Source organism: Mus caroli, unplaced genomic scaffold (assembly GCF_978045245.1).
Source record: "Mus caroli unplaced genomic scaffold, Mus_caroli_1 scaffold_14, whole genome shotgun sequence".
NCBI lineage: Eukaryota > Metazoa > Chordata > Mammalia > Rodentia > Muridae > Mus > Mus caroli.
Window position 1 is genome coordinate 71,485,343 of NW_028227269.1, and position 25,892 is coordinate 71,511,234.

Here is a 25,892-nt window from a genome sequence, read left to right on the forward strand (position 1 = left end):
TAGTAACCACGGTTTTAATTAATAGTTCATAAAAGCCCACATGTGTTTTATAAAAGTGGTGACAATCTCATAACAGATAAGCTGTACTTACAATTTATTTACCCTTGTGTCAAATTTCTAATTATTATTAATAATCCATGCTCCTTGAACAAGCAAAATCAATCAGTCTATTATTTTAGTAAAGTACATGGAAATCTAATCAGACTTTATTGGCTGTGTAAGATCAGGTAAGCTAATGCTGGCTGACTCTGCATTCACTTAGCACTTATGAATCATGCCATGAAAAGAAACTGCAGCATACAGCGGTTTCATCTTTATGACAATCCTGTAAGGAGGGTAGCCCAGCAAACTTCACTTTGCCAAAAAATGAAAATAAAGTTTAGAGGCAAGTGTGAAAATATATAATATAATATACATCATGAAACATAATATATATTAAAATATATAGCATTCTATATTATATTATGTAAAATATAATTATTATACTTTAACAGATAATATTAACATATCAATTATATATAATAAATATGATATAAATTATGTATATAGGTACATAGATGTACATCATCTCCTCATTATTCCTGTGTGAATAGCAGTAAACACGAGACTTGACTTTATGAGAATGGTTGTCCCACATGGACTCTATTGGCTGATTTTCTCTTCACGGTAACCAAATGGATGACAAAAAGCAATGTAGTGGAGAACCAATTCATTTAGCTCACAATTGGAGTGCATGCAGCCTGTGGTGCCAGGGAACTCTTGCTCCCTGTTCACACCTCTACAGAGAGACCAAGGCCACTCAAGAAGCTGGGAGAGACTCTAGAGCCCCAAGGTCTACCCTGAGGAACCCGCTTCTTCTAAAGAAGTTGTACTTACAGTCCCAGACCTCCCCAAACAGCGCTACCCAGCTATGCACCAAGTCCTCAAACTAAGCCTGTTGGGGTCATGTCATTCAAATCCCAACAGACCGTGGGTATGAATCTCGCATGATTATCATTGCTGTTGATACAGTGCTTACTGCAAGTCATTATTATTATTATTTTCATCATCATTATTATTTTCATCATCATCATTATTATTATTGACACTTTGAGGTTGTTTGCTCAGGATCACAGGCAGTACATTACAAAGTGAGAATGTGAATTCATGCCTATATGATTTCAAACCTTCGAATCACAGCCAGTAAACGGTGCTGTCAAATGACTAAACCATGGAAATTGGCTCCCTTTATTGAAGGACCGCACTAGAATAGTCTTCGGGACACAGAAACCATCTCTTTCTTTTTCTTACAAACCCACATATACAAAGGCATCCCCACCCATCTTGTGGGTAAAAATGACCTTTTATCTATTTGACCAAAATATGTTATCTTAATGGTCCTAAAATTGCATCCTTCTCGAGAGAAGAGAGCGAAGAACTAAAATTACCGGGATGAGCCGGAACCTCAGCATTGCGCCAGTGTGGTCACACCATCGGATGGAGAGCCACGCCTTTATCCTGGCCTACCCAGCACCAGTGATGTAACACAGAGCCAGCCATCGTCCAGGAATATAAATCCCAGTGATCCTGACACATGGCATTAAAAGAGAGCTCCTCTGGACAGAGCCTTCGTAAGGCGGGGTGATTGTGGGTATTTGTGATACGTTCTTCCAAGTTCATCTATCAGGTTGAACCTACCCCTGTGCCTTTGCTCAAACCACTCGGAAGTTCATAGGAGAAACTGGGTTATAAGCCCCTGAAACCTCATTCCTGGTTTTTCCCAGTGCATTGATTTAAATATTTTGGGTTTCTTACTTTCAAGATTTCTCCTTGTGTCTATATTTCAAGCTATAATTTATTGAGTGCCTACTATAGGTCAAACAGTATGCTGATATGCCACATAATTAGATCTTTTTTATTTTATTTTTGTTGCACTGGGAATTGAACCTAGGACCTGTTGCCTGTTAGGTAAGAACTCTATCTCAGTCCTCTTTTTATTCTCTATTTTGAGACAGAGTCTTTCAGCAAGTTGCTAGGGTAGGCTTTGAGTTTGAGGTCCTTCCCCAGTACCCCAAGTAGCCAGGATTATAAGCCTGTACCACCAGGACCCATCATTCCTCAAACATCAACTCATCTAGACCAGGCACTGGAACCCAGGATGAAGGTCAGAGTATCCATGTATCAAATGAGAGGGAAACTCCATGCATATTTTAAATAACTTCTCCCCAAAACATAACATTTTTTCTATTGCTAAAGCCAGCAAGCCAAGTGCAATTCATAAAGCTTGTGCCTTTGCCACTGACATAAGGTGCAGATGTATTCAAGTCACATTATATATTTTTAATATATATTTATTTCATGTATATGAGTAACACTGTAGTTGTCTTCAGACATACCAGAAGAGGGCATTGGATCCCATTACAGATGGTTGTGAGCCACCATGTGGTTGCTGGGAATTGAACTCAGGACTTCTAGAAGAGCAGCCAGTGCTCTTAAACTCTGAGCCATCACTCTAGACCCACATTATAGTTGTTTAAAACTATCTCAAGGGCTGGTGAGATGGCTCAGTGGGTAAGAGCACCCGACTGCTCTTCCGAAGGTCCAGAGTTCAAACCCCAGCAACCACATGGTGGCTCACAACCATCCGTAACGAGATCTGGCACCCTCTTCTGGAGTGTCTGAGACAGCTACAGTGTACTTACATATAATAAATAAATAAATCTTTAAAAAAAAAAAAAGAAAAAAAACTATCTCAAAACATTATTTATGCCTATCACTCTCTTAAAGTAACTTTTTAAAAAGATTTATTTATTTATTTATTTATTTATTTATTTATTTATTTATTATAAGTACACTGTAGCTGTCTTCAGATGCACCAGAAGAGGGTGTCAGATCTTATCATGGGTGGTTGTGAGCCACCATGTGGTTGCTGGGAATTGAACTCAGGACCTTTGGAAGAGCAGTCGGTGCTCTTACCCACTGAGCCATCTCTGCAGCCCCTTAAAATAATTCTTTTTTTTTAAAGTTTTATTTATTATTATAAATAAGTACACTGTAGCTGTCTTCAGACACACCAGAAGAGGGCATCAGGTCTCACTATGGGTGGTTGTGAGCCACCATGTGGTTGCTGAGATTTGAACTCAGGACCTTTGGAAGAGCAGTCAGTGCTCTTACCCTGCTGAGCCATCTCACCAGCCCTTAAAATAATTCTTAATGCTTATTAATCCAACCAGTATTATTAAAATCTAATTGTGCTGGGCAGGGGTGGGGCATACCTTTACTCCCAGCATTCAGAAGGCAGAAGCAGGCAGATCTCTGAGTTCAAGGACAGCTTGGTCTACAGAGTGAGTTCCAGGACAGCCAGGGCTACACAGAGAAACCCTGTCTTGGAAAAAAAAAATCTAGTTGTAATCAAGAAGACATCATATATTAATATGCCACGAATTTAGTAATTTTGATAAGTATAGCACTCTATAGTTGGTTCCAGTGGTTTAAAGCTAAAACATCACTCTGAGAAATCTCTAGATTACAAAACTGCCCAATGTACCCAACACATGAAATGGAACTGGAACCTGTAGTCAGGATCAATAACAACCCCCTCCCCACCATGGTAGAAATTTGTATGTGACTCCATTCTAGCCATGGAGACATGAAAAGTCGCTAGAGAGGGGAGTTCTGGAATGGCTTCTTCCCTCAGGAGAGCACAAGGAAGAGCAAGATTTTCTGTCCCTCTGGATGCAGCTGTAACCTGATGCAGTGCCTGGAACTGCTTCAGCAGGCTTGCAGCCAACCCGAGGATGACATCAACACAGAGAACATCTTAGGCTTCAGCAGACTGCCTGACGGGTAACAGCGAGAGCCAGCTCCCTGTCCTATCTAGTTTGGATTATGGTTTCAGGATCGCCTCTACCCGGAGCTGCTATACTTAGACCTTAGAGAAAAGGCCATTCTGGGAGGTTAACCCTTCAACTGGGGCAGGAGAGAGCAGGGTGATCACAAGAGTTAGTGGGCCTGTAAAGTCCTGTAAAGTCCTTGCGGAGTGGAGGACTTCAACCTGTTTAAAGCACTTGTAGAAAGTTTGGCAGGCATGGTGATGTGCACCTTTAATCGAAGCAAAGGCAGGCAGGTCTCGGTGAGTTCAAGGCCAGCCTGATCTCACTGGACTCAAGTGGAGCGTGAAATACGATAAGAAAGAGATCATACAACACCTTCTGAGAAGTTTACCCCTAATTCTAATGTAAAGGGAAACTTAAAGGAAGTTAGTATGACCCAAGGTCCATGGCTCATCCTGACTACTCTGTGTGTTTACACTGGAAAGGGGAAGTAGAACAGTGCGGGGAGACACAGGATTGCAGGAATCCAGATAAGCCACAAGACATGTTCCCATAATCCACTGGGTCTTGTGTCTCCAAATGTTACTCTTTCGTCCATTCAGAAAGCCCTCATGAGACACTGCCTGGGAGCTGGGCACTGAGCTAGGAACAACTCCTACCAAACTGAATAAAACACAGCTCCCATATCATTGGTGCCTGTTTCCTCTATCTTCCTTCAGATGACACCCATGATGTATAGCTTAATGTGAATGAAGAAAGACAGGAATACAAAGAGAAACTATATTCTATAGAAACAGCAATAGAAGAATGTTCAGTAAGACTTCAGCCAGCCATGGTGGAACATACCGGTAATCCCAGGGCTTTGGAGTTAGAAGACAACTGATTATATACTGGAGGCCAGCCTGGGCTACTGGGAATATATATATATTGGTTTTTCAAGACAGAGTTTTTCTATATGACAGAGCCCTGTTCTGGACTCTGAACCAGGCTGGCCTCAAACTCATAGAGATCTGCCCATCTCTGCCTCCATTAAATCCAAATGCTGGATTTAAAGGCATGCACCACCACACCCAGCTTAAATAATTAAAAAAAAAAAAAAGGCAAAACACCAGAGCACTCAGGAGACAGAGGCAAGTGGATCTCTGTTTCAGGACAGCCTTTGTAGAGAGACCATGTCTTGAAGAAAAAAAAAAAAACAAAAGAAAGAAAGAGAGAGAGAAAGGGAGGGAAGGGAAGGGAAGGGAAGGGAAGGGAAGGGAAGGGAAGGGAAGGGAAGGGAAGGGGAAGGGGAAGGGGAAGGGGAAGGGGAAGGGGAAGGGGAAGGGGAAGGGGAAGGGGAAGGGGAAGGGGAAGGGGAAGGGGAAGGGGAAGGGGAAGGGGAAGGGGAAGGGGAAGGGGAAGGGGAAGGGGAAGGGGAAGGGGAAGGGGAAGGGGAAGGGGAAGGGGAAGGGGAAGGGGAAGGGGAAGGGGAAGGGGAAGGGGAAGGGGAAGGGGAAGGGGAAGGGGAAGGGGAAGGGGAAGGGGAAGGGGAAGGGGAAGGGGAAGGGGAAGGGGAAGGGGAAGGGGAAGGGGAAGGGGAAGGGGAAGGGGAAGGGGAAGGGGAAGGGGAAGGGGAAGGGGAAGGGGAAGGGGAAGGGAAAGGGGAAGGGGAAGGGAAAGGGAAAGGGAAAGGGAAAGGGAAAGGGAAAGGGAAAGGGAAAGGGAAAGGGAAAGGGAAAGGGAAAGGGAAAGGGAAAGGGAAAGGGAAAGGGAAAGGGAAAGGGAAAGGGAAAGGGAAAGGGAAGGGAAGGGAAGGGAAGGGAAGGGAAGGGAAGGGAAGGGAAGGGAAGGGAAGGCAGGGCAAGACAGGGCAAGACAGGGCAAGGCAAGGCAAGACTGGGGACATGAGACTGATCACCCTCATCCAGGTCCTCCCCCGGGGATCAGGTTCTCTTCCCTGAACCTTAATGAACAATCTGCCCTGTATCAGAACATCAGGCATTGTGAGAAAACCCCAAAAATGTTTATTAAATACTCAGAAAAAAACATCTGTGTGTCTAGTTGTTTACAAACCTCTGGGATTAAGGTTTTCCCCTTGAGAGAAAGAAGAAACTGATGGCATTTTCTGAGGTCGGCCAAGGCAAAGGTCCACAGCATCTACAGTGATCCCATCTGACATGTGGACACTTTAAGAATCAGGAGATTTGGTTTCAGCCTGAGTCTTGGCCCTTTGAGGTTTAATTAATGTGCTCAACCAAAAACTTATCTACACCTCTCCTGAATTAGACTAGAAGGCCTTTATAGAGAGCATAATAGCTCCTTTTGTAACTCTAGAAATTCTTTTCTAAAGGCTAAATGTGATAGGCTTTTGAGTGGGTAACAAGTTTTAAACACGTCTACATAAACCCCTTTTAAACGACTGTAGTTGAGTAGCCAACTTGGGCTGTTCTCATGGGCCACCTAGAACGTCAAATGCGGATTGGGTCACCTAGAACGTCAAATGCGGATTGGGTCACCTAGAACGTCAAATGCGGATTTCCTGCTCCCATCCCACCCACTCCAAACTCCTAACAAGAAAATAAAAACTATATGAGAGTACTGTAAAAAGAAACTATTATGACAGTTTAAACTAATTTTGCCAAGATATTGGGCACAGTAAGGCTTTCAAGATGCTAAATATGTGTTGGCAAATCTTTTGATGAAGACATGGTTCTGATTAAAAACATAAAATATGGCCAGCAAGCTAACTCTATGGGTAAAAACACCCACCACCAAGCCTGACCCTCCGAGTTCAACGCCTAGGACCCACATGGCCAAGGATAGACGCAGTTCCCACAAGGGAGAGTAGAGAGGAATGACTTTACCCTACATGTCTGCCATATGGCATATGGACAGACAAACATGCGCTCATCATTCACACAAATAAACACCAATAAAATCTTTCAATACATATCAAAGGGAGTTTTAAATATAAAAATATAGAAACAATACCCTATGGTCTGAGAGCTTTAGTTTACTTTAGAAAAATCTCTGACTTACTGGGAAAAGAGGGCATCAAAGCTGTCTGCCTACTTTAAATTTACAAACTAAGATGAGTGTGACGGTGAACACCTTTAGGTGGCATCCACCTTTAATCCCAGCACTTGGGAGGCAGGTCGGTCTATGTGATTTTGAGGCCAGCCTGGTCTAAAATTGAGTTTCAGGACATCCAGGGCTACACAGAGAAACCCTGTCTTGGGGGGGGGGTGGAGTAGTAATTTATAAACTATTTATAAGATTGGCACAAAAGGAATCATGCTTTCTCTTGCAAACAGCCGACTTCACTGTACTTCGGGGACTGTTTTATAGAACCACAATGCTCTTTTTATGTAGGTACAGCCTTAGGTTTGTGTAGGCACAGCCTTAGGTTTATGCAAGCACAGCCTTCGGCAGTTGGAAGAATCTGGTTTGTCTTTCCTGATTTAATATAGAGTAGAACACCAGTACATTCACCGGGCCTGGTTAGATACGATCTTATAGCTAGCACCTTCTGGGGCACTTCGGTCTCACTTTTATTCTGAGTGTTTTAATGCAAACCATACCTTTTGCAAAGGTCTAGAGTCACAATCTTAGACAAATACCCTCTTTTTAAAGACTTCTATACTAAAAACGTTATTCATCCTCAAATATAAGTAATAGGCTTATAGTGTGTGGGTCAGTGAAGGCCACCTGCATCTTTGTAATACGTGTGCTGCTACTGGACCGCGCTTCCCATTTCTCCAAGGCTGCCTGGAAACATTTCAGTTTCTACCTGCAAGATCTTACCAAGATTGGACGGGGAGATAAGGCTACGCCATATACAGTTACAGCTGCAGTTCACGGCCAAACTCTCACTATTGCTACTTTCAACCCAGGAACCATTTTGTGCAATGCTCTTGATTAATATTTTTTACTATAATTTTCCAGTCGTTTTTTTTTTCTTTTCTTTCTTTCTTTCTTTTTTTTAAAGGCAGCTTTCTTTATACACAACTGATCATCTCTTTAAAATAGATGTAACCTCGACCCTTTAAAATAAATATCACCTCAACTTCAACTCTGGGAAGTGGCAAGCAGCCACAGGCCGATTCCTTCTAAGACAATCAACTTAAATCACGCAGCCAGGAGGGCAAAGAGACCTTTCAGAATCGTGGCTTTCTGATCATTGCCAAACTCTCAAGGTAGCAAAACACTCCTGTAGGAGCTAAGCAGGCCTGGAATATAGCTCAGTACAAAGCACTTACCTAATATGTTCAAGGCCCTGCCGAGATTGCCTGCGCTCTGAAAACAGAGGGGTGGGTGAGAACTAGAGAGTGGGCGAGAGCGAGAGGGTGGGCGAGAGTGAGAGTGTGAAGAACTAGAGGGTGAACTAGAACGAGAGGGTAAGCTAGAACGAGAAGGTGAACTAGAACGAGAAGGTGGGCTAGAACGAGAGGGTGGGCTAGAACGAGAAGGTGGGCTAGAACGAGAGGGTGGGCTAGAACGAGAGGGTGGGCAAGAACGAGAGGGTGGGCTAGAACGAGAGGGTGGGCTAGAGCGAGGCAAAGCCTTAGTTCTCTTTGCTTGCCCTCACATTTATCACAGACAACATGAGTCTGAACCCTCGTGACGTGCTTCCTGTCTTAAGCCTGACACTTTTTAACATTTCTCGCACATATGTGGCCAGCAATTTCACTTTTCTTCACTTGCATTCTTGGCAAGATGTCTAATTTAAATGTAACACTGAGAACACATCTAAATATTTGGACCCATTCCTTGTGAAAACAGGAGGGACAGACATTTAGCAGAGATCTCTGTGCCGGCATGTCTAGGGCTGATGGGGGTTGTTTTGTTATGTTTTGTTTTTCTTTCTGGCATGTCTGCTTTCTTCGCGCGAAGCCATTGGTTTAAGCAGGCAGTACAAGTTCCCTCCGTCATCTAATCCCTTCTAGCATTACATTTTGCCTTTTTTCCAAATCCTTGGCTCATTATAAGCACAGCTTTATCAGGGAAAGAGAAAATATTTGCTTTCATGCTCTTTAATCCAACTTCATTACCAACTCTAATGTCGCCTCTTATTGGGCTTAGTTTCATTACTATTGATGAATGAATCAATCATTCAACAAAGATGCAGTCTGTTTCCATTTGTAAAGACAATTGCATCAAATCTACCTGGCAGGAGTTATTAGAATGTGTCAAATAGAAAGGTAACAAAGAAATAAGGGATGCAGAGTTTTAGGGGGAGACTGGATGGGTCAAGTTGTTGAGGTAGATTCCCTCAGTCTATTTGTTACCCAAAACTGTGTTCATTAGGAAGTCTGTGCTCACCTTGCTTATTGTCTCTAAGTAGCTGACTTAAGATAAAATTCTTCTTTAACATTAAGCTGGCCTATTGACAGACTCTATTTGAGATGGTACGTCTTCCATCTTTAATAACCCACTGGTTTATATTAATCCCAATCATTGACTTTTTAACTAAAAGCTTACAAAACAACAACAACAATAGTCACAGAGACATAGAGTTTACAAATAGACTTTAATACCAAAGTCTCAATGATTTACTCAGATCTACTAAATATCATATTTTCTCTAATAATAAATAAATGTGTAATAATTTCATTCACTCTTTAAACGTTATACCAGTGAAATATGGCAAAATAGTTTTCCATGATCAGCCATCAAGTTAACCTCACCACCACCACAATGCCACTAAAGTCTAGAATAGGAAGTAAAAAATACCACTCCTAGTTACAACTGGAACCTAAGCGAGCATATGGAAAGAGTTACTCTTAAATTCCAGCCAGGATATCAGAATTATTGTTACTTACCTCTGTTAAGAGAATAAAATAATATCACAATGAATTGTGTAGTCAGGACCTGAGCTTCATTTCTCAGATAATAAATACGACATGCCACCACTCTCTTAATGTAGTCTAAGTCCATCTTTTTACAAGTCCTTGTACTGGATCAGAAAGGGCCAAAGATTAATTTACAAGCACTGTCCTGTATGAAATTAGCCATTCAATGTAGAATGGCCTGCTAACCAAAGGCTCTGGATCCTGTTCTGGAGCCTGCGTGTCTTTCTCACCCCACCAAAGAGGGCAAGCAATCACCAAAAGCATTTCCCACAGGAAACCACAAACCCCAGTGCCCCGGTGCCACCTGCAGCCCCTGCTGTACAATGGCTGGCCCATCCCAATTCTCTTTAATTCTCCAGAGCCAACGGGTACACAACTGCACCAAACCACCGAATTTCACAATGTAACTTGAGACAAACTGAATCTGAGAGGCTATTTTATGGGTATTTTGCCTCCACTCTTGCAGGTAATACAATCCATAGTCCACCCACTGGCTTGCAGAGGCTGACACTCCTAATCCCCATTACCATCGTTCCTTTGGTTCATTTCTCAAAGGAAGTATGGCTGAGAGGACCAGCCAGGAAAGTCCGGCTCTCTTAGCCAGTGTGTTGGCCATAAGGAACATAATGGAAGATTAAACCAATCTTTAATTTTTTTGGTGAAATTTACTCATATCTTCACCAAAAAAAAAATGGCACTCTTGCTTTAAATACATTTTGTCGATTTTTTACAGAATTGTTTAAATCAAGGCTGTTTGTGATCTATAACAAAAAGGAGGTTAGCCTCAAAGCATAGCATTTGTCAAATGAATCTTTTGGCTGCAATTTTGCCACTACATAATGCTAAAGCTCAAAATCTGGAAAATAACATTTGGGTTCTATCCCTTACTTTGTACTGCTGACTAATATTGAAATTTTGTACTTGACAAGAAACTGCCATATTCATCTATCAGTTTTGGTCTTAATCAGGAGGGGGAAAATACAGTCAGAAGCTGAGGGGCTCGAGGGCTACGTGCACCTGACCCATAACTAAGATGATAAAATGCCAATCTTATAAAATGTTATCTTAGGAGCATTCCACAAGGACCATTTCATTTTCTCTATGAGTAATTTCCAGTAGGAAGAGAGTGACTCTATTTCTGATCATATTGACAACCATGTCTTTCAGTTTTGTGGCAGCTAAGTGATTGAACAGGAGGTCCAGCCTCAGCAGTTACACACAGTCCTTTAGTCTGAAAGGGGGGCCTGGACGGGCACATTTGTGTTACATCACTAAGATGCATCTGCAGAGTAGAAACAAAACTCCCAGCTTTCTCCAGCCTTCAAGTTCAGTCACACATCTTTCTACTTGAACTGAGCTGATTCTGGTTTAGAGCAGACATGCCTGTTGGGACGCCCGAGGCCTCTCCTTTCTTGAATGATATGCTAAGACTTGGAATCTACCCAAACCTCCTAGAAGCACCCTCTGCAAAGTTTAATCGAATTTAAATGAACTTTTTCTTCAGCTTAAAAATGCTCTCGTTTCTGCTTGTTTTTGCAGTGAGCACATGGACATATTTTTGTGTTTCTAAATATGTGGATGTTGAAACAATTCAGAAAGAGAGAAACAAAAACCACTACATATTTCTTTACTCCAGTCATGTTCAGGGCGATGGCAGAAAAGCATAATTCTAAAAACTCTTAGCCCTCACTCTGTGCAAAGTATTTCCCAATATGCAAAGGATCAAGCAGCAATATAGTCACAGTTCCTGTCCAATGTCTCTTTAATATGCGCGAGTCTTTAAAGCCAGAGGTCTGGCATCTCAGTTTATCTTGTACGGTGTTTGCATTCATATCTGTACAAATAAAAATAACATTAGAATATGCATTTGCCCAAAAATGCATGCATGTGGATAAATGCAATTATATATGTGTTGGACATGGTACAGGTATAGGCTGTGATATATTTCAAAGCATTTATCTCTACAAGGAATATGTGAGTATGATATAGAATTTCATAAGCAAACAGAAAAGAAGTGTCAAATTCTTCCTGAACATATATGGTGATTGGCTGTAAATTGATCAGCTTTTCTAAACCAAAAATTCAAACATTTGCAGTTTTTGGTTGACCTGGATTCCTTTGAAGGAAAATGAAGATCCTGGAGGGGAAAAAATGTAATGTTTAAAGAAGGGACACAAAATGTTCCTTCTCGTAAAAACAATGATGTCAGAGTGCATGAGCCTCATCCTTAAAGTTAGCCTCTCTCTCTCTCTCTCTCTCTCTCTCTCTCTCTCTCTCTCTCTCTCTCTCTCTCTCTCTCTCTCTCCAAAAACCTTTCAGCTAAGCATTTTGCTTTAAGTAACACAGGGAAGGAAAAGTCCTTGAAATCAGAGATGTGTTTTATACGTTGAAATGAGCTATTCATCCCTAGTGATCATTAGAAAATGTCACCAGAGAAGAAATGTACCCAAGAGGCCTCGCAAAACTCCAACTCTGGGAATTCTATTCTATCTGAAGGCCTTCTATCCTCTCAGCAGCTTCAAAGACCATTTATCAGGCACCATTATACCAAACACTGTGTTAACATCAGCGAGGCATTAAATCTTCAAAGTAGTTTCTTATTCTACACTTATGTTGACACATTTAGGCGGGGCCTTAAATTCTCTATTCAGCTGAACGCCTTAGTTCCTGTCTAAGTAATTTGTCATCTAAGGCACCTTGAAGAGCGTTTCATTCTCACCAGTGGAATTCTACCATGTATGATGGCATCTATGCCAGAGTTCAAATCGTAAAGAATATAGAGCAAATCTGAATGCTACTGATTAAATATCACTCCTGGATTGGGTTACTAAATTCTGCGCTTACCTAGAACTTTAAGAAATAAATTTCAGTTTCACTATCCTTCAAATAAAAAAATTTTAAAAACCTAATCAAACCTTAGTTCCCTATAAAATAATGTTTCTTTCATTGTTCTAAACAAAAGGAGAAATTACTCTAAGCTGCCTTCACTTCTCGAGCATCATGGGAATTTTCACAGTTTTGTGACAATCCAAGGAGACTTCAAGGATGTTATAATTACAACCACTGTTCATTACATATGTATTGTGCTGAGCATTTTATATTCAATGCCCCGGCTTATTTTAGGCTTCCCTGAAGTATATCATAATCCCTACCTTCCCAAGGAGGAAATCAAGGCTTGGAGTATTTAGGTAGCTTTCCCCCAGGCCGCACAGTTTGCAGGTGTGTGCAAGAGGTGGATCTCTGGGCACCATTCTGCTTCCTGGATCAGTATCAGTTCTCTGTGATGGAGGAACTGGGGGAACTCGCCATCACCGTGAAGATTGAGGAGATGAGGGCTCATAATGCTGTCTGGGAAGATTTCTTAGTACAGAGGAGGAAAAGGAAAGAAGAAAAAAAAAAATCAGGGTTGCAGGGAACAGTCGCAGCTGTTGAATTAAGGAGAAAAGCTCCCCCTGGAGGGGCTCTGGCTCTCTTTCCTCCCACCTACGGAGAGCTCGAGCCCACTCAGGGCGCGATGATTGACAGGAGCCTATGAGCCACCGATGGAGGACCGCGTGGGGCTCAGAGCAAGCGTCAATTTCTCGGCTTTGCTTCTCCCATTACCTCTCCCCCCTCCCGGACCCCACCCGGCACCCGCTGGAAGCTTCCACCGCCAGGGCCGCGAGGCAGACAGAGGCCGCTGACTGATGAGGGCGGCCGGGGCGGGAGGGCGCTGAGTGAGGCCGGGGCTTTCCTGCCTCTTCGCCCTGGAACCCAGGCAGCTCGCCCCGCCTGTGTGGCCTGGTCGGAAGGGACGCTCAGGCCCAAGGCTTGGCCTAGGGTTCTAGAACCTTCACCTAGGCAAAAGAGGATGGTAGAAGTGAGGCCTGGGCCTGCGCCATGGCCATGGGGGCTTGGAGACCCGTGAGGCCTGGGTTCCCTGGATAGAGGTAGTAAGGCTCAGGTTTTCCTCCCACCGGGGATTGACCCTGAAGACGACGGATTTCACTGTGTGGCTGACTTGGGTGCAGGAGAAGAGCAGGCCTCAGAAGCCCAGTCGCCCTGCTCGCCTCCTCCTCCTCTGGCTCCACAAGCTTTGCCAGCCTAGGCCCCAGCCTTCCCCACCCCTCCCGCGAGCTGGGCTCCGCTTTCCCTCCATTCAACTCCAGGCCGAATTCAATCCGAGAAGGCTCCTTTGAGCTTTTGTGTTTGCTGGGGGAGATGTGGGCGCAGAACGGATCGCGTTACAACTTTCATTTCCTGAAATGTTTGAGGGAACATCCAGGGTTTTTATCCCCACATCAGGCCCGGCCGTGGGCTCGTGTTTCAGGTCTTGTCACTCAGCTGTCACCAAACAAACGAGGCTCTCAGAGCCCAGGAGAGGGAGAGCTACCTGCTATTCATGACCCCTGGAGCAGGTGATCGCTCATGGGAAAAACAGGTAGAATTAATCATAGGGCTGGTCGCTGCTTCCTCTCCTTTTTGGCAGAGCTGGCCACCGTGTGAAACCTATCAGAGATCAAATTAACTCTTTCTTGTCCCCCACGGGAACAGAAAATATTTTTTTTTTCAGAAAACTCAACACATACCCACACCCAATGACAGGATGAGAGTGTGAGGTGACATCTTGCATCCCACCCTACTTGGCAGAGTTTTAGCTTCTAGTGTTCCCTGAGTTTGGGGTAGAATGAGGCACTACCATGACACCTATTAGAAGTCCTACCTGTTAGAAGAAACCAAGGGTATAATTCCTAACCTCCAGCATCTCCCTCCTGTCCACCTGGACACCATTACTTGCTTGTGGTAAAAGGGAAACTTCAAGAGGAGTTCCTAAGAAACTTCCGTTGTTGAGTATTTCTCTGTCCCCCATCCTCCCCTCAGCTCTCAATATGTAGAGTATCCACTCTCAAAATCTCCTCCATCATTTTCTTATTTACCGTTTGAAATTTTCATACATGCATGTGATCAAATCCACCCCACTTACTCGCTCAACTCCTCCCATCTCCCACCACCACACCCTAACTTCAAGTCTATATTTTAAGCCCACGTAGTGCTGTTAGTGTGTGTATCGGTATAGGACCACCCCCTAGAACATGCCAACTATTAGGGGCTACACCCCTAAAGGAAAGCGGCTTTCCCTCCCTCCCATTCATTGTAATTGTGATTTCATTCTTGCTCTAGCTAGACCAAAGCAGAAAGGCCCACATTCTTGTACTCTTTACATACACACACACACACACACACACACACACATATATATATATATATATATTGCTTTAAAATTGTACTATGAATTTTAAATTATATGATTTTATGTTTTGTTATGTCTTTCCTTTTCCTATACCTCTTTCTCTCCCTAGGGGAAAATATTTTTAGACAGGAAAATAGAAACTCATTCAGCTTTGTTGCTTAGATATATTAATATTGGAAGAGGGACAGTTTATGAACTTTAAAACAGATTTTTTTTAAGTAAAAATATGGTAAGGAGCCTGTTATTACCATTCTGTCTGTTAGTTCTTCCACAAAAAGTTTTGTGTGTGTGTGTGTGTGGGAAACCAGGAGATATACTGCATGTAAAATAATCCTCCTGGCCTTTTTTATGAAGATTTTGTCTGTTTACTTTGAAAATAGCCATTGGTTCCAGATTCCCAGAACTGATTTTCTAAGGTTAGTGATTTGTACTTAGAGTTAGAGCCCTGAGCAATATTATTCTTCAATTAAAATTTTCTTTAAAAAAACAAAACAAAAACCCTTGACTTTAGGGGAAGTGTGTCATGTTTATATAGCATCAGCAACGCACAGAAGATATTCACCACACATATCTGAGAGCAGACAAAGGTTCAATTGTTTAAATGTTCTTTTCGCCCCATAGACAGTAAAATGTGCTCACATTCTATCTAGCTCAACCTTTTTTAAAAATGGCTACCTACTTCCACCTTTAAAGCATTCTAAATAACTTCAGCACTAGCCCTGTCTTCCTCATACTAACTTGGCTCACGTCTTAAAGGTACAATTAACTCTGCAAAAAAAAAAAAATATCACAGAGACTGCCATCTCACTGTCAAAATGAGTGTTCTCTAACAACACTGCAAGGTTCTGTTCTCCTCTACTCCATACCAGTCCCTATCACTACCACACACGGGAAGCAGCACAAGCCAAGGGGACCATCAGTCACCACATACAGATGCTTACAGTAACATAATATTTGTATGGGAGCCAACCAAAAATGTCACACTTTGTTGTGTTCTTGGGTGAGACAGGGGTCACAACCCCATTGTCTTCTCCTGGTATTTAAACCACTCGGATGATTCTAGAGTCAAATTGGAAATTTTACCAAAGCAAGATAGAGCCTTTCCTGAGGGCAAAGGGGGGAAAAGTGTGTGCGGAGAAGGTGGGGGAACAATGGAGTTTGTAAAAATACCCAAAAAGTCAGCCTCACAGGTCTGCTGCCTGCAGATCTGTAGGTTATCAAGGACACTGAGATGTATTCTTTATGAATCTCTTGACGTGTCAGTAAAGATGTGGAGTCTGGGACTCTTACTTAAATTCCACATGCACAGCATCTCAAATCCTGAAATCACCACCAATTCCCCACCTCCCCCTCAAAAGTTGTTTCTATTATAAATGAGTCATGGCATTTTAAAAGTCACAATCCTTTTAAACTCCCGAATTAAACGAATTTATATGGCATATTAAGGTAGATTTGGCTGTCAGTCCACCATGTTCCTGTTAGAGTCTACCTGTGTCCACCTCATAAAGTATTTATCTTTTAACTTTGAGGGAAGGGCAGACAGGGGACCAGATAAATGGGGGGGGGATACATTTTTAGAGTGTATTGCACAAAGTAAAGGGACAGAGCAGAATCTCTCTACTTTTCTCTCAATGGCAATCGCTGATGCTAACAATAAGGAAGAAGAAAGAATCTCAGTGTCTTTCAGCCATATTTTATTTAATTACAATTGAGTGGCCACTTCAGGCACACTGAAGTATGTGTAATATATAAAACTAACCCATTCTCCCTTTTCAATAAGACTTGCTGTTGATGTTTGGCTTTTAGTTTTCCTTTCTTTCCTACACTGTTCTGTTTGGTCATGGAGAATATTTTCACTTTCCTATAAAGGAGAATAGTGAGTACTTTTCTAAAAAGCAGTGTCGGGTTGTACTCTACCTGCTGAGAATCTGGGTCTGGGCCATCCATTAACAGGTTAAAAGGAGAAGATCTGAGGCAGGGATTCGAGAGCAGGCAGCTTTCCGGGCCCCCAGCAGTCTCTTTTTCTTTGTTTTTAAACGCTACTGCAGTGTTGTTTCTCGCTGTCTGAAAGGAATACAGCGTCTAAAACCCTGATTGTCATCCTCAGTAGGAGAACAGGTTTCCAATTTCATCAGCTGGAATGAAGTTGTGTGTGTGTGTGTGTGTGTGTGTGTGTGTGTGTGTGTGTGTCTGTGTGCGCAATAAAATGAGACCATTCCCGGACAGTGTTTTGTTTTGTTTCTCTGGAGAAAAGAATAGCCAACATTTCGGACATAATTTTGATAAATTTTTTTGTCCCTGGCTGGTCCACCCGTATTTTTTCTAGCTCATCCCTCTTAAAGACATTTCCAGGTAGAGTTTGTGAACCCAGTCAGAGCAAAGCCTGGAGTGCTCAGAAGTGCCCTCTCTAGTGGGTAAGGTAATCCAGCACACAGGCAAACTAGGAAACGAAGTCCTCCAGTACCCTCAGTGCAGAATGTTCCTGAGACAAAGTGGCCACCAATACTAGCTCCTCTGGCTTTGGACCGCTGGAGGGGGGTGGTCTAGAAGGTTTTAGAGCCTTCTGGGAGAAGGCTTTGGAAAAGGAACACCCCACCTGTGCCTGTCAATACCACCCACTTCTATAAAATCTGGCTAGAATATGTACTTCAACCGCCAGAAACAGGAATGCTGCGCCCCTGGGCTGGTGCCTTTCGGCTGGGATCCAGGACTGAACAAAGGGAAGAGGGAGCTGTCCCTGGGAGCCACCCGACTACACTGTGGAAGCAAAGCTACGACTCTGCCCTAAGAGAAATACTTTGGAAGCCCGGGTACCTCTCCCCACCCGCAGAGATGGCGGCTAACTCCTAATTAGGCCACCTTCCTGATAGGCACTGCTTGGCCAGCGATTGGTAAGGCGTTTAAGTCACAGAGTGGAAGCCAAGGCTCCAGTCTAGTGGGAAGGGCCGCGGGGGAACGGGCGGCGGGGCCGAGGCGGCACGGACCGAGCGGACTGTCCAGGGCGTGGTGTAAAAGCCTGGGAGCGCTGACACTTGCTCTGGGAACCTCTTGCAGCCAGGAAATCTACCCCACTTCAGGGCCGGGTGTCACCCCGCGGTGGAGCGCCCTATGCCACTCACTTGGGCTAGGAACTCATCAGGGAGGTCGAGCCTTGAGTCTGGGAGTTGTCCCGAGACGCCCAAGGGGACAGCTGCATTGTCCGGGCCCAGCCCAAGACCTCCTCTTCTCCCTTGAGGCCAGCCTGGTCTCCTCTGCTCTCCGGGACTTCTCAGGGGTCCACCAAGCCCCTGCGCCTGGAGCTGCCACACGATCCCGGTCCTGAGACAGGTGCGATTCTCTTTGGAAGCCACAGGGAGCAGAGACTGCCCTTGAAGTCTGTGTCCCAGGACTGCTCTTGCCTCCTCAATGCAGAGCGGCACCAACAGCTTCCCGAGCAGGCAGATAACAGACGCTCCCCCAGTTCTCTGCAGCAGAAGCCTCTCGATCCTGGGTCTAGAGTCCTGCCAGTGGGCCCAGCGAAGGACCTTCAGGCCTGGGAGGCCTCTATGAAGGCGGCCTCTGCAAGCAGACGGTGCAGAGCCCGAGGGCCGCTGAGCAGGGGTGCGGTGCATGGCCCTTGGAGCTAGCCCATCAGCGCGGTTCCACTGGGAGCTTCCACCCCATCTCCAGATGAAGACCAGGCTGTCCTTGCCTAGAAGATAGGTTTAATACCTCCTGCTGCCAGTTCCAGTGGTCTTGAAATCCAAGTTCTTGAGTCCCTATTATCTGCTAAACCAAAGACTCAGGAACTGCTGGCCAAACCCCTTGGCCTCCAAATACTTAGGAAACTTCTTTCTCAGCCAGGGGGTCACAGCGAGAAGGAAGCCGGATCCCGGCCACCTTGTATCGAGATTAAAGACATTTTAGAAAACATCACTTGATTTGGTGGGGGTTTTGTTTTGTTTTGTTTTTGTTCCTCTCCCCCCCCCCCCGCTGTGAAGTTTCGTCCTAAAACCGCCTTATTTGTAAGATCCTGCTCATTATTTTTGGCTATCGCTATGAAATCTGTGGAGGAACGAAAAGTGGCTCTAGATTCAGTTAAACTTTGACTCGGAGAAGGCAAATTGGCCCCTCAACAGCTGGTTCTCTCAGTTTTCCTCGAGGGAAAGAAATATGGTTAGCTCCCCACTAATGATCGCTCTAAAAATGATTGCCAAGAAAACTAAGCAATATCCAGCTTTCTCACCTTCCCCCGCGTGTCCTGCTCTTAGCCAGACTGATCGGAGAATGGCGGAGAGGGGCAGACTGCAATTTCTTGTTAGACACATCTGGAATACGCACATTCTGGATCGGGTGCCAGGGATTTTACAAAGAGTTTATGGCTATGACAGAAAACTGTCCTTTTAACGAGTTTACAAGCAGTAATCACGGGGGCTTTTACAGGACCGGCCGTCTTAGCTGCTAGCCAGACCTGCAAACTTTTCCAAGATCCACCAACCAAGCGAGCAGGAAGTGGGCCGGCGCGCCCTGGGAGACAGAACTTCCACGACTCTAAAATTATGCCAAGCGGAGCTGCAAGAGTGGGGGGTAGTCGGAGTAGGAAGCGAGGGCATGTAAGAAATTAAAGTAATTGGCCCTTCCTTATTTTCCAGAGAGATTTCCGCGGTCTCTTTTGAAGCCTGTTAGGGTCACTGAAAGCTATCTTTGTGCCGGGTGTTTGTTTTGGGGAGTGAATGTGAAGAATGTGTGGAGATTCCCTGAGAGAGCCCCTCCTGCAGAGGGTGGCATTTCTCCGTGGCCCAAGACGTGGAGAATAAACACCCTAGTGACTTAAATAAACACCAACTTAATGATCCAAAACACTAACAGGGGAGAATGGGACCCGGAGCTCCCAGACCAAATGATGGTCTCTGTGTGCATATCTGTCCATCACCAAGGGAAAATGGCTTTATAAGTAAAAGTGACTATATTTAAAAGCACAATAACCATTTCTCTTCTGAACTCAAAACAATCCGACAGTCCAAAAAAAAAAAAAAACCAACCAACTCATTATAGGGAGCCTTAATTTCACACACACACACACAGACACACAGACACACACACACACTTTCTCTCTCTCTCTCTCTCTCTCTCTCTCTCTCTCTCTCTCTCTCCAGGTCAAAAACAATACGGAAAGATAAGAAAGAAATATATTAATATTGACACTTATAGATGAGGAAAAATCAAAATTATGAAACTGTCATGTCAGAAAATAAATAAACTCTCCCTGGGGAACAATATTTTACAACGCACGAGCAAGGCAACCCTGTGATCCTGAGTAGAATTTTAATAAATAATGCCGTTTGTCTCACTCATCTTAAAAGCTAAATACAGAAGATACATCATTTTGCGCCAGGCCAGGCAAAAAGATCCTGGCGCCTTCTTGACTACTGGGATTTTTCTGGGCACTATCTGACCAAAGAGCTTCCGATGACCTGCTCTTTTATTTGTACAATTCAATTCATAATCTTAAATTCTTGTTCGAGTTCCCTTTTTAAAAAAAATAGATAAATCAGGTTTACTGTCACAGTCTTTTCATAAGTTGCTAACCCAAAAGAGCCAAGCTAACATATGAAGGCTGTGGAGAAGAAACAGTGGTAAACAAAACTGCATTTCTAAATAACAAAAAAAAAATAAATACCCAAAGCTAAATTTCTTTTCTCTCATCATATCATTAACCCAGCCACTATTCTCTCTGTTTCAGGTGACAGACTTCAAAAATACCCTCTGCAACTCACAATTACTACTAAGAAAGCAAGAAAACTTGTTTTTAAATAGGCCCGGTGACAGCAATACACAACTCACCTTTCAGAAACAGAATCAAACTCCTGCTGGTCTACTGAGTTTTAATTTAGACTGGTTTAGGTACAATAGAAAGGAGACCTAAAAACACATGCTGTTTTAGTAACAAACACCAGGCTGCCAGATTGGTTGGCACCCCCTTGTAAGTAGGAACTAGGAGTAGTAGCAGAGCCCTCTGCACAGAGGCAGCCTACAGATAGGAGAGTTTCTGAGGAAGAACTGATGACATTTAGGAAAGCGGGTTTTCCCCCTCCCTCGTTGGTACACGTTTAGAGTTTGTCATAAAAATTAAAAAAAAAAAAAAAAAAAAACAAGAAAACAATCACCAAAACCCCTATTAAATTTGACAAAAATAGTTGTATTACTAACATTGCTGCTACCCTAACCGCCTCCCATAGAGAGCATTAAGACATTTAGGCACTTGTTTCCCTTGCTAATACTGCTCTTTTATTTTAATCTACATAAGATTATTTAACACTAAATATGAAAAATGTAAACTTAATCTTCCCATCAAAAAACAGCTGTGATTATAGTTTTCCTATTCGTCTTAAGAAGGCAGCCAGTTCCCCTCACACTGAAAGTTTCTTGTTTTCATTATTTTGATCTCTCTTCATTTCCTTTTCCTCTTCCCTAAACCGTTTCTCCATAAATAAATTAAAAAAATAATTAAAATCCAGTTGATTTGTAATTTCTGTTCATTAAAAGAAGACGAGGAGGAGGAAGAGGTGGAATAAGGGACTACTGTAAAGGATGCCTGGGTTGCCCAGAACCAAGCCTGGCTGGTTTTGTTATTTCCTGACCTTTTAGTGGGAGGGGAAATGCAAGGGTATTAAGAGTTGGAGAGAAGAGGGAGAGGATGCTCAACTGAGACCGCTGTTGGTTGTAATTTTTAAAAAGACAATTGTGAAAGCCTGTGGTTCCTTTCTGCGCAAAGAACCCCAGAAACAAGCTGCAGAATTGTCCCTGGCTTCTATGTACAAGTGTCCCCTAGATTGCTGCGGTTGGTTGCTGCTCCGGCCATCCTTTCAAGGCCCCAGTATCTCCCCACTTAGGATCCCAAGTCCACCAGACTGGAGGTGAGTGGGCCCAGCAGAGAGTCCTGGAGCTGGTGCTGATGGGCTTGCAGACCGTGGCTGGGCTGGGAGGCCGTGAGGCCTGGAAGAGAATAGTTTGAGCTCCTGGCGTGGCCCATATTGCTCTGGAGCAGAAGGACCGAGTTCTGGTCTGGACTTTGGGGAGGTGAGAATTCCTCTTCTGAGCTGGACATGAGCGGCTTGCCCCCTTCCAGAGGAGAGAGTTGATTCTGCTTGTTGGAGGAGGAGTTATTGTTTTCGGTGTTCTCCCTGAGAAATAGAGGACAGCCATATGGTTAAAGAGAAGTTTTGTTTTGTTTTGTTGTTGTTGTTAAAAAGTGTGAGATGAAAGAAGGGGGGCTGGGAGAAGGAAAGGGCCGTTGTGCAATCTGTCACCAACCCAAACGGAGGCGCTCTGCCTCCCACCCAGCCCCAAGAGTCATGGGGGAGGTGAAGAGGCAGCCTAAAGAAATGGGGGTGGGGGGGCTGCTTGGAGATAGTTCCTCACTTTACTGTAGTTCTCACAGTCGGGTGAGCCAAATTTATTTAAAATAAGCCAAAAAGAAAAAAAAAAAGTGTTTTCAGCTTTGTTCAAGCGGCTGTGTTTAAGTACCTATTAACCAGCCCCATAGTTCCAAGTAACTGGAAGCCTTCCGACAAATGGTTGTTGCAATAACGAAATGATCGGGAGACAAACTGCCCAATGCACAAATGCTTGCTCTGACCCAAGTCAATTGCCTGCCTCCATCTGAGGAAACAATTAGATGACCAGTTTCCCTGCCCCTGTCCAGAGGCTGGGGTTCCAGAGACCTAGGACAGGTCATGGGAAGTCGTGCCCAGAGCGGCCCAGTGACCTGAGTAAACACAGGGAGCTTAGCCAGTCTCTCGGATTTCACCCGGGAGTGGGCCCTCGCTTGGCTTCGGGAACTGGCCGTTTTGTAAACTAAAGGGTGCCTGGAACCGAGCAATCCTTGTTTCGTTACTCCTAGTTCATTCCCCAGCCCCTCCTGCTCTCCTCTCTGAGCTGCTCGCCCACAATCCAGAGCCTCCCACCCTTTCTCAGCCGGGCAAACTTCGCTGCCCCGCCCCGGCTGGGCGCCGGCCGACCCCGCACAACGGAGTGTCAGTCCGTCCCCGCACCGGGTCCCCGGGTCCCAGTTCAGGACTGCTCGCTCTTCCTCCTTTCCAGCGCTGGCAGCCACCCGGAGCCTAGCGCTCGCCCGCCTGCACACTCCCTTCCCCGCACGGTCTCTCTCTTCCGGAGAGCCCCTTTCCGCGGAATTTAGGCAGGCTCTGTGGTTTCCCCACCCAGAGGGAATCCTGGAAGCCAGATCTTCGGCCCCCAGGCTACCAGTGAACAAAGGGGAGCACAGCGGGGCTCTGTGCCCAGCTCCCCAACTTTTCCGCCCCGCGCTCCTCCGAACCTCGGCCAGAAGCTCCGCTGCAAACCTCCCAGGCCGAGGAGCCGCCGCCTCTGCGCGAGGAGAGGAGGGGAGAAGGGAGACTTTCTTCCTTTCTTTCTTTTCCTTTCTTTCTTTTCTTTTTTTTAAAGCTTTGCTTCCGTGCTCCCGGGAGGGGGAAGCCAGCGACTGGAGCCCTTCTCCTCGCCCGCAGCGGCGGCGGCGGGGCCAGCGAAAGCAACCCGGCCAAGCACGAGGGAGCGCGGCAGGCGGCAGTCTTCTCCCGGCTTGGGGCCTCTGATAGGACACCCAGCAGCGACACCCCCAGAGTTCCCTTTCCAGGGTATTTCTTTTTACAAGACTCCTCCCTTTGTCCAACTAGCGCGAAATGAAGCAGAACTCTCCTCCATAGACTAGCCGGAGAGAATGAGCAGAGAGCCGGGAGGTACTGGGTGCCGAGCGTTCGACTCAGACCAGCTTCAAGACGGAGCGAAAGGGCGGAGGTTCGAGACCTTCCGCCGTACCGAACCGCTTCCCTCGCGATACCAAGCAATAACCCCGTTTCCTCTGATCTACAAAGTCCCTGGCCATCCCCTCTCTTCGCCGGAGCCAGCCCGGAGGGCATGAAACAAACCCAACGCCGACAATTCCCCACACTTTCCCCCCACCAAAGAAACCCACTTGCGGGTGCTCCACGCAAACGCGACCCAGTCCCTAACAGGCAACCTCAAGAGTTCATGAACTTTCACTGCAGCGTCGCCGAGGCCGGGGTGCCGCCCCACGGACCTCTGCCGGGTGTCGGCGGGTAGGGAGCCGGTGGCGACGCCGGCGGGGGGCAGAAGGGAGCGAAGGGTGAGACTTCCCGGGGTCACCCGAGCCTGGGCAAGCACGCCGCGTACCTTTCCTTGGCCTCGGCGGCCCGGTCTCTTTGCCTCCGGTTCTTAAACCAGTTGCTGACCTGGGTGGTGGTGAGGCCGGTGGCCTCGGCCAGCTCCCGTTTCTCCCTCGGTGAGGGGTAGGGGTTGTGCGCGTACCACTCCCGCAGCACGCCCCGAGACTTCTCCTTAAAGCAGTAGCTGGTCTCCTCGCCGTCCCAGATGGTCCGCGGCAACGGGAATTTTCGGCGCACCCGATATTTGCCCACGGCACCCAGGGGTCGGCCGCGAAGTTTCTCGGCCTCCACGTAGTGCGCTTTCAGCCACAGCTGCTGCAGTTTGGGGTGATTGTGAGGCGAGAACTGGTGGCTCTCCAGTATCTTGTAGAGCTCGCGGAAGTTGCCGCGGTGGAAGGCGACCACCGCCTTGGCCTTGAGCACGCTCTCGTTCTTGTGCAGGTGATCGCAGGCGGGCAGCGACCACAAGAACCTGCCCAGGCGTTCCAGGTTCCCTCCTTGCTGCAGAACTTCGCACACGCACGCCACTTGCTCTTGCGTAAAACCAAACGACGGCAGCATCGACATGGCTGGCGCACGCGGCAGTGAGCAGAGCTGGGAGAGCAGGGGGCGGCTGCCGCGGGGAGGGGGGCGCGGCTGCTCCTAACCCCCTCCCTAGCCTTGGCGCGGGCGAAGAGACAAGTCGGACCTCGGCGGGTGGGAGGCGAAGGAAGACGAAGAGAAGTAGGGGTGAGCTAGACTGGCGTTCTCTGCAGCCTTCTGGGCCTCGCTGGCTCCCGCCTGCCGCCGGGTGGATGCTGCTGGTTGCCGGGGAACTTGGTTTCTGTTCTCCCTGCAGCGGCCTTAAAGCGCGCAGCGTCCCCGACACGCTGATTGGCTGCGAGCGGCGCCTATCCGAAGCTGGCCAGCCTGCGCGCCGCCCGGCCGGGCAGCAAAGCCGCGCCACCCTGCCGCCCCGCGTGGGGAGGGCGAAGCTGCCGAGTGCTGCCTAGGATAAGAAGTGGTGGGAGGAGAAGGACCCGGAGAGGTGGGAAGTGAGGTGGGGTCGGGAGGAGGGAACTAGGGTGCTGAAAAGGGTGGTGACCAAGTCAGGACCTTGCGAAGCGGCGCCCTCTTTGGTGTCACCTAAGGGGAGCCTCACGCAGCACAAATCAATGACTGCAGACGTTCTAATGACCCTCTTCTCCATACTCTTAGCCCTGTCTCTTGCAGTCTTGGCTTTTCCCGGTGAGCTCATATTTAATTACCTTAATGTTAAGATGAATAAATAATGGATTGATGAATAGCTTATGGAATAAGATAAATAATACAAGAGGAGACTAGGGTTCTGTGCTGCAAGCACTCTGGAAGTGGCTTCTTCCAGGTTTGGCTCCTGGAGGTGAAGACAAACCTAGCCCCCCACCCCTACCCCCAACTCCTACACCCTTTCTCTTCCTAACCCCCAACACCTCCCAAAGGGCTCAAGGACTCTGATCTGGGCAACATTCCCCTCATTCTCAAAGTGCCTCTAGAAGAGGGACCAGAAGGGTTGACCCTGGCACTGTAGCATAGAGACACCAGGGCTTCATTTGCAATTTAGAATCTTGCCGTCCATAGACTTCTGGACTCAGTTTCCCCAGTTGTACGGTTGCGTTTTTTCAAAGCAACCCCTGTTACCGATGGATACCGAAAAGCTTTACTTGCCATTAGAAAAAAAAAAATTGGGGAACCTCATGCAAAAGGCGCTGAATGGGGTGTAAATTAAATAAAACTGCGCCCAGCTCCAGTAACTGTCTGGTTGTAACATAATCCTTGGCCTGCTCTGAGAGGGACACTGCCCTCTAAGCTAGAACCA

The 25,892-nt window shown here is 45.9% G+C and overlaps 1 protein-coding gene and 1 long non-coding RNA gene across 2 annotated transcripts; both read right to left on the reverse strand.

Annotated features, from left to right (window-relative positions):
* Nucleotides 1-9,352: 9,352 nt before the first annotated feature.
* LOC147001256 (uncharacterized) lies at nt 9,353-13,698 on the reverse strand. Its single transcript, XR_015045231.1, has 3 exons — nt 13,480-13,698; nt 12,796-13,003; nt 9,353-11,477 (listed from the first exon to the last, which is right to left on the reverse strand). It is a non-coding gene; the product is annotated as an uncharacterized LOC147001256 (long non-coding RNA).
* A 6,329-nt stretch (nt 13,699-20,027) lies between these two features.
* On the reverse strand, nt 20,028-25,074 carry Six1 (SIX homeobox 1). The gene is made up of 2 exons (XM_021179484.2): nt 24,066-25,074; nt 20,028-22,036 (listed from the first exon to the last, which is right to left on the reverse strand). The coding sequence occupies exons 1-2, from the start codon at nt 24,623-24,625 to the stop codon at nt 21,742-21,744; spliced, it is 855 nt and encodes a 284-aa protein (XP_021035143.1). The 5' UTR covers nt 24,626-25,074; the 3' UTR covers nt 20,028-21,741.
* Between the last annotated feature and the right edge of the window lie 818 nt (nt 25,075-25,892).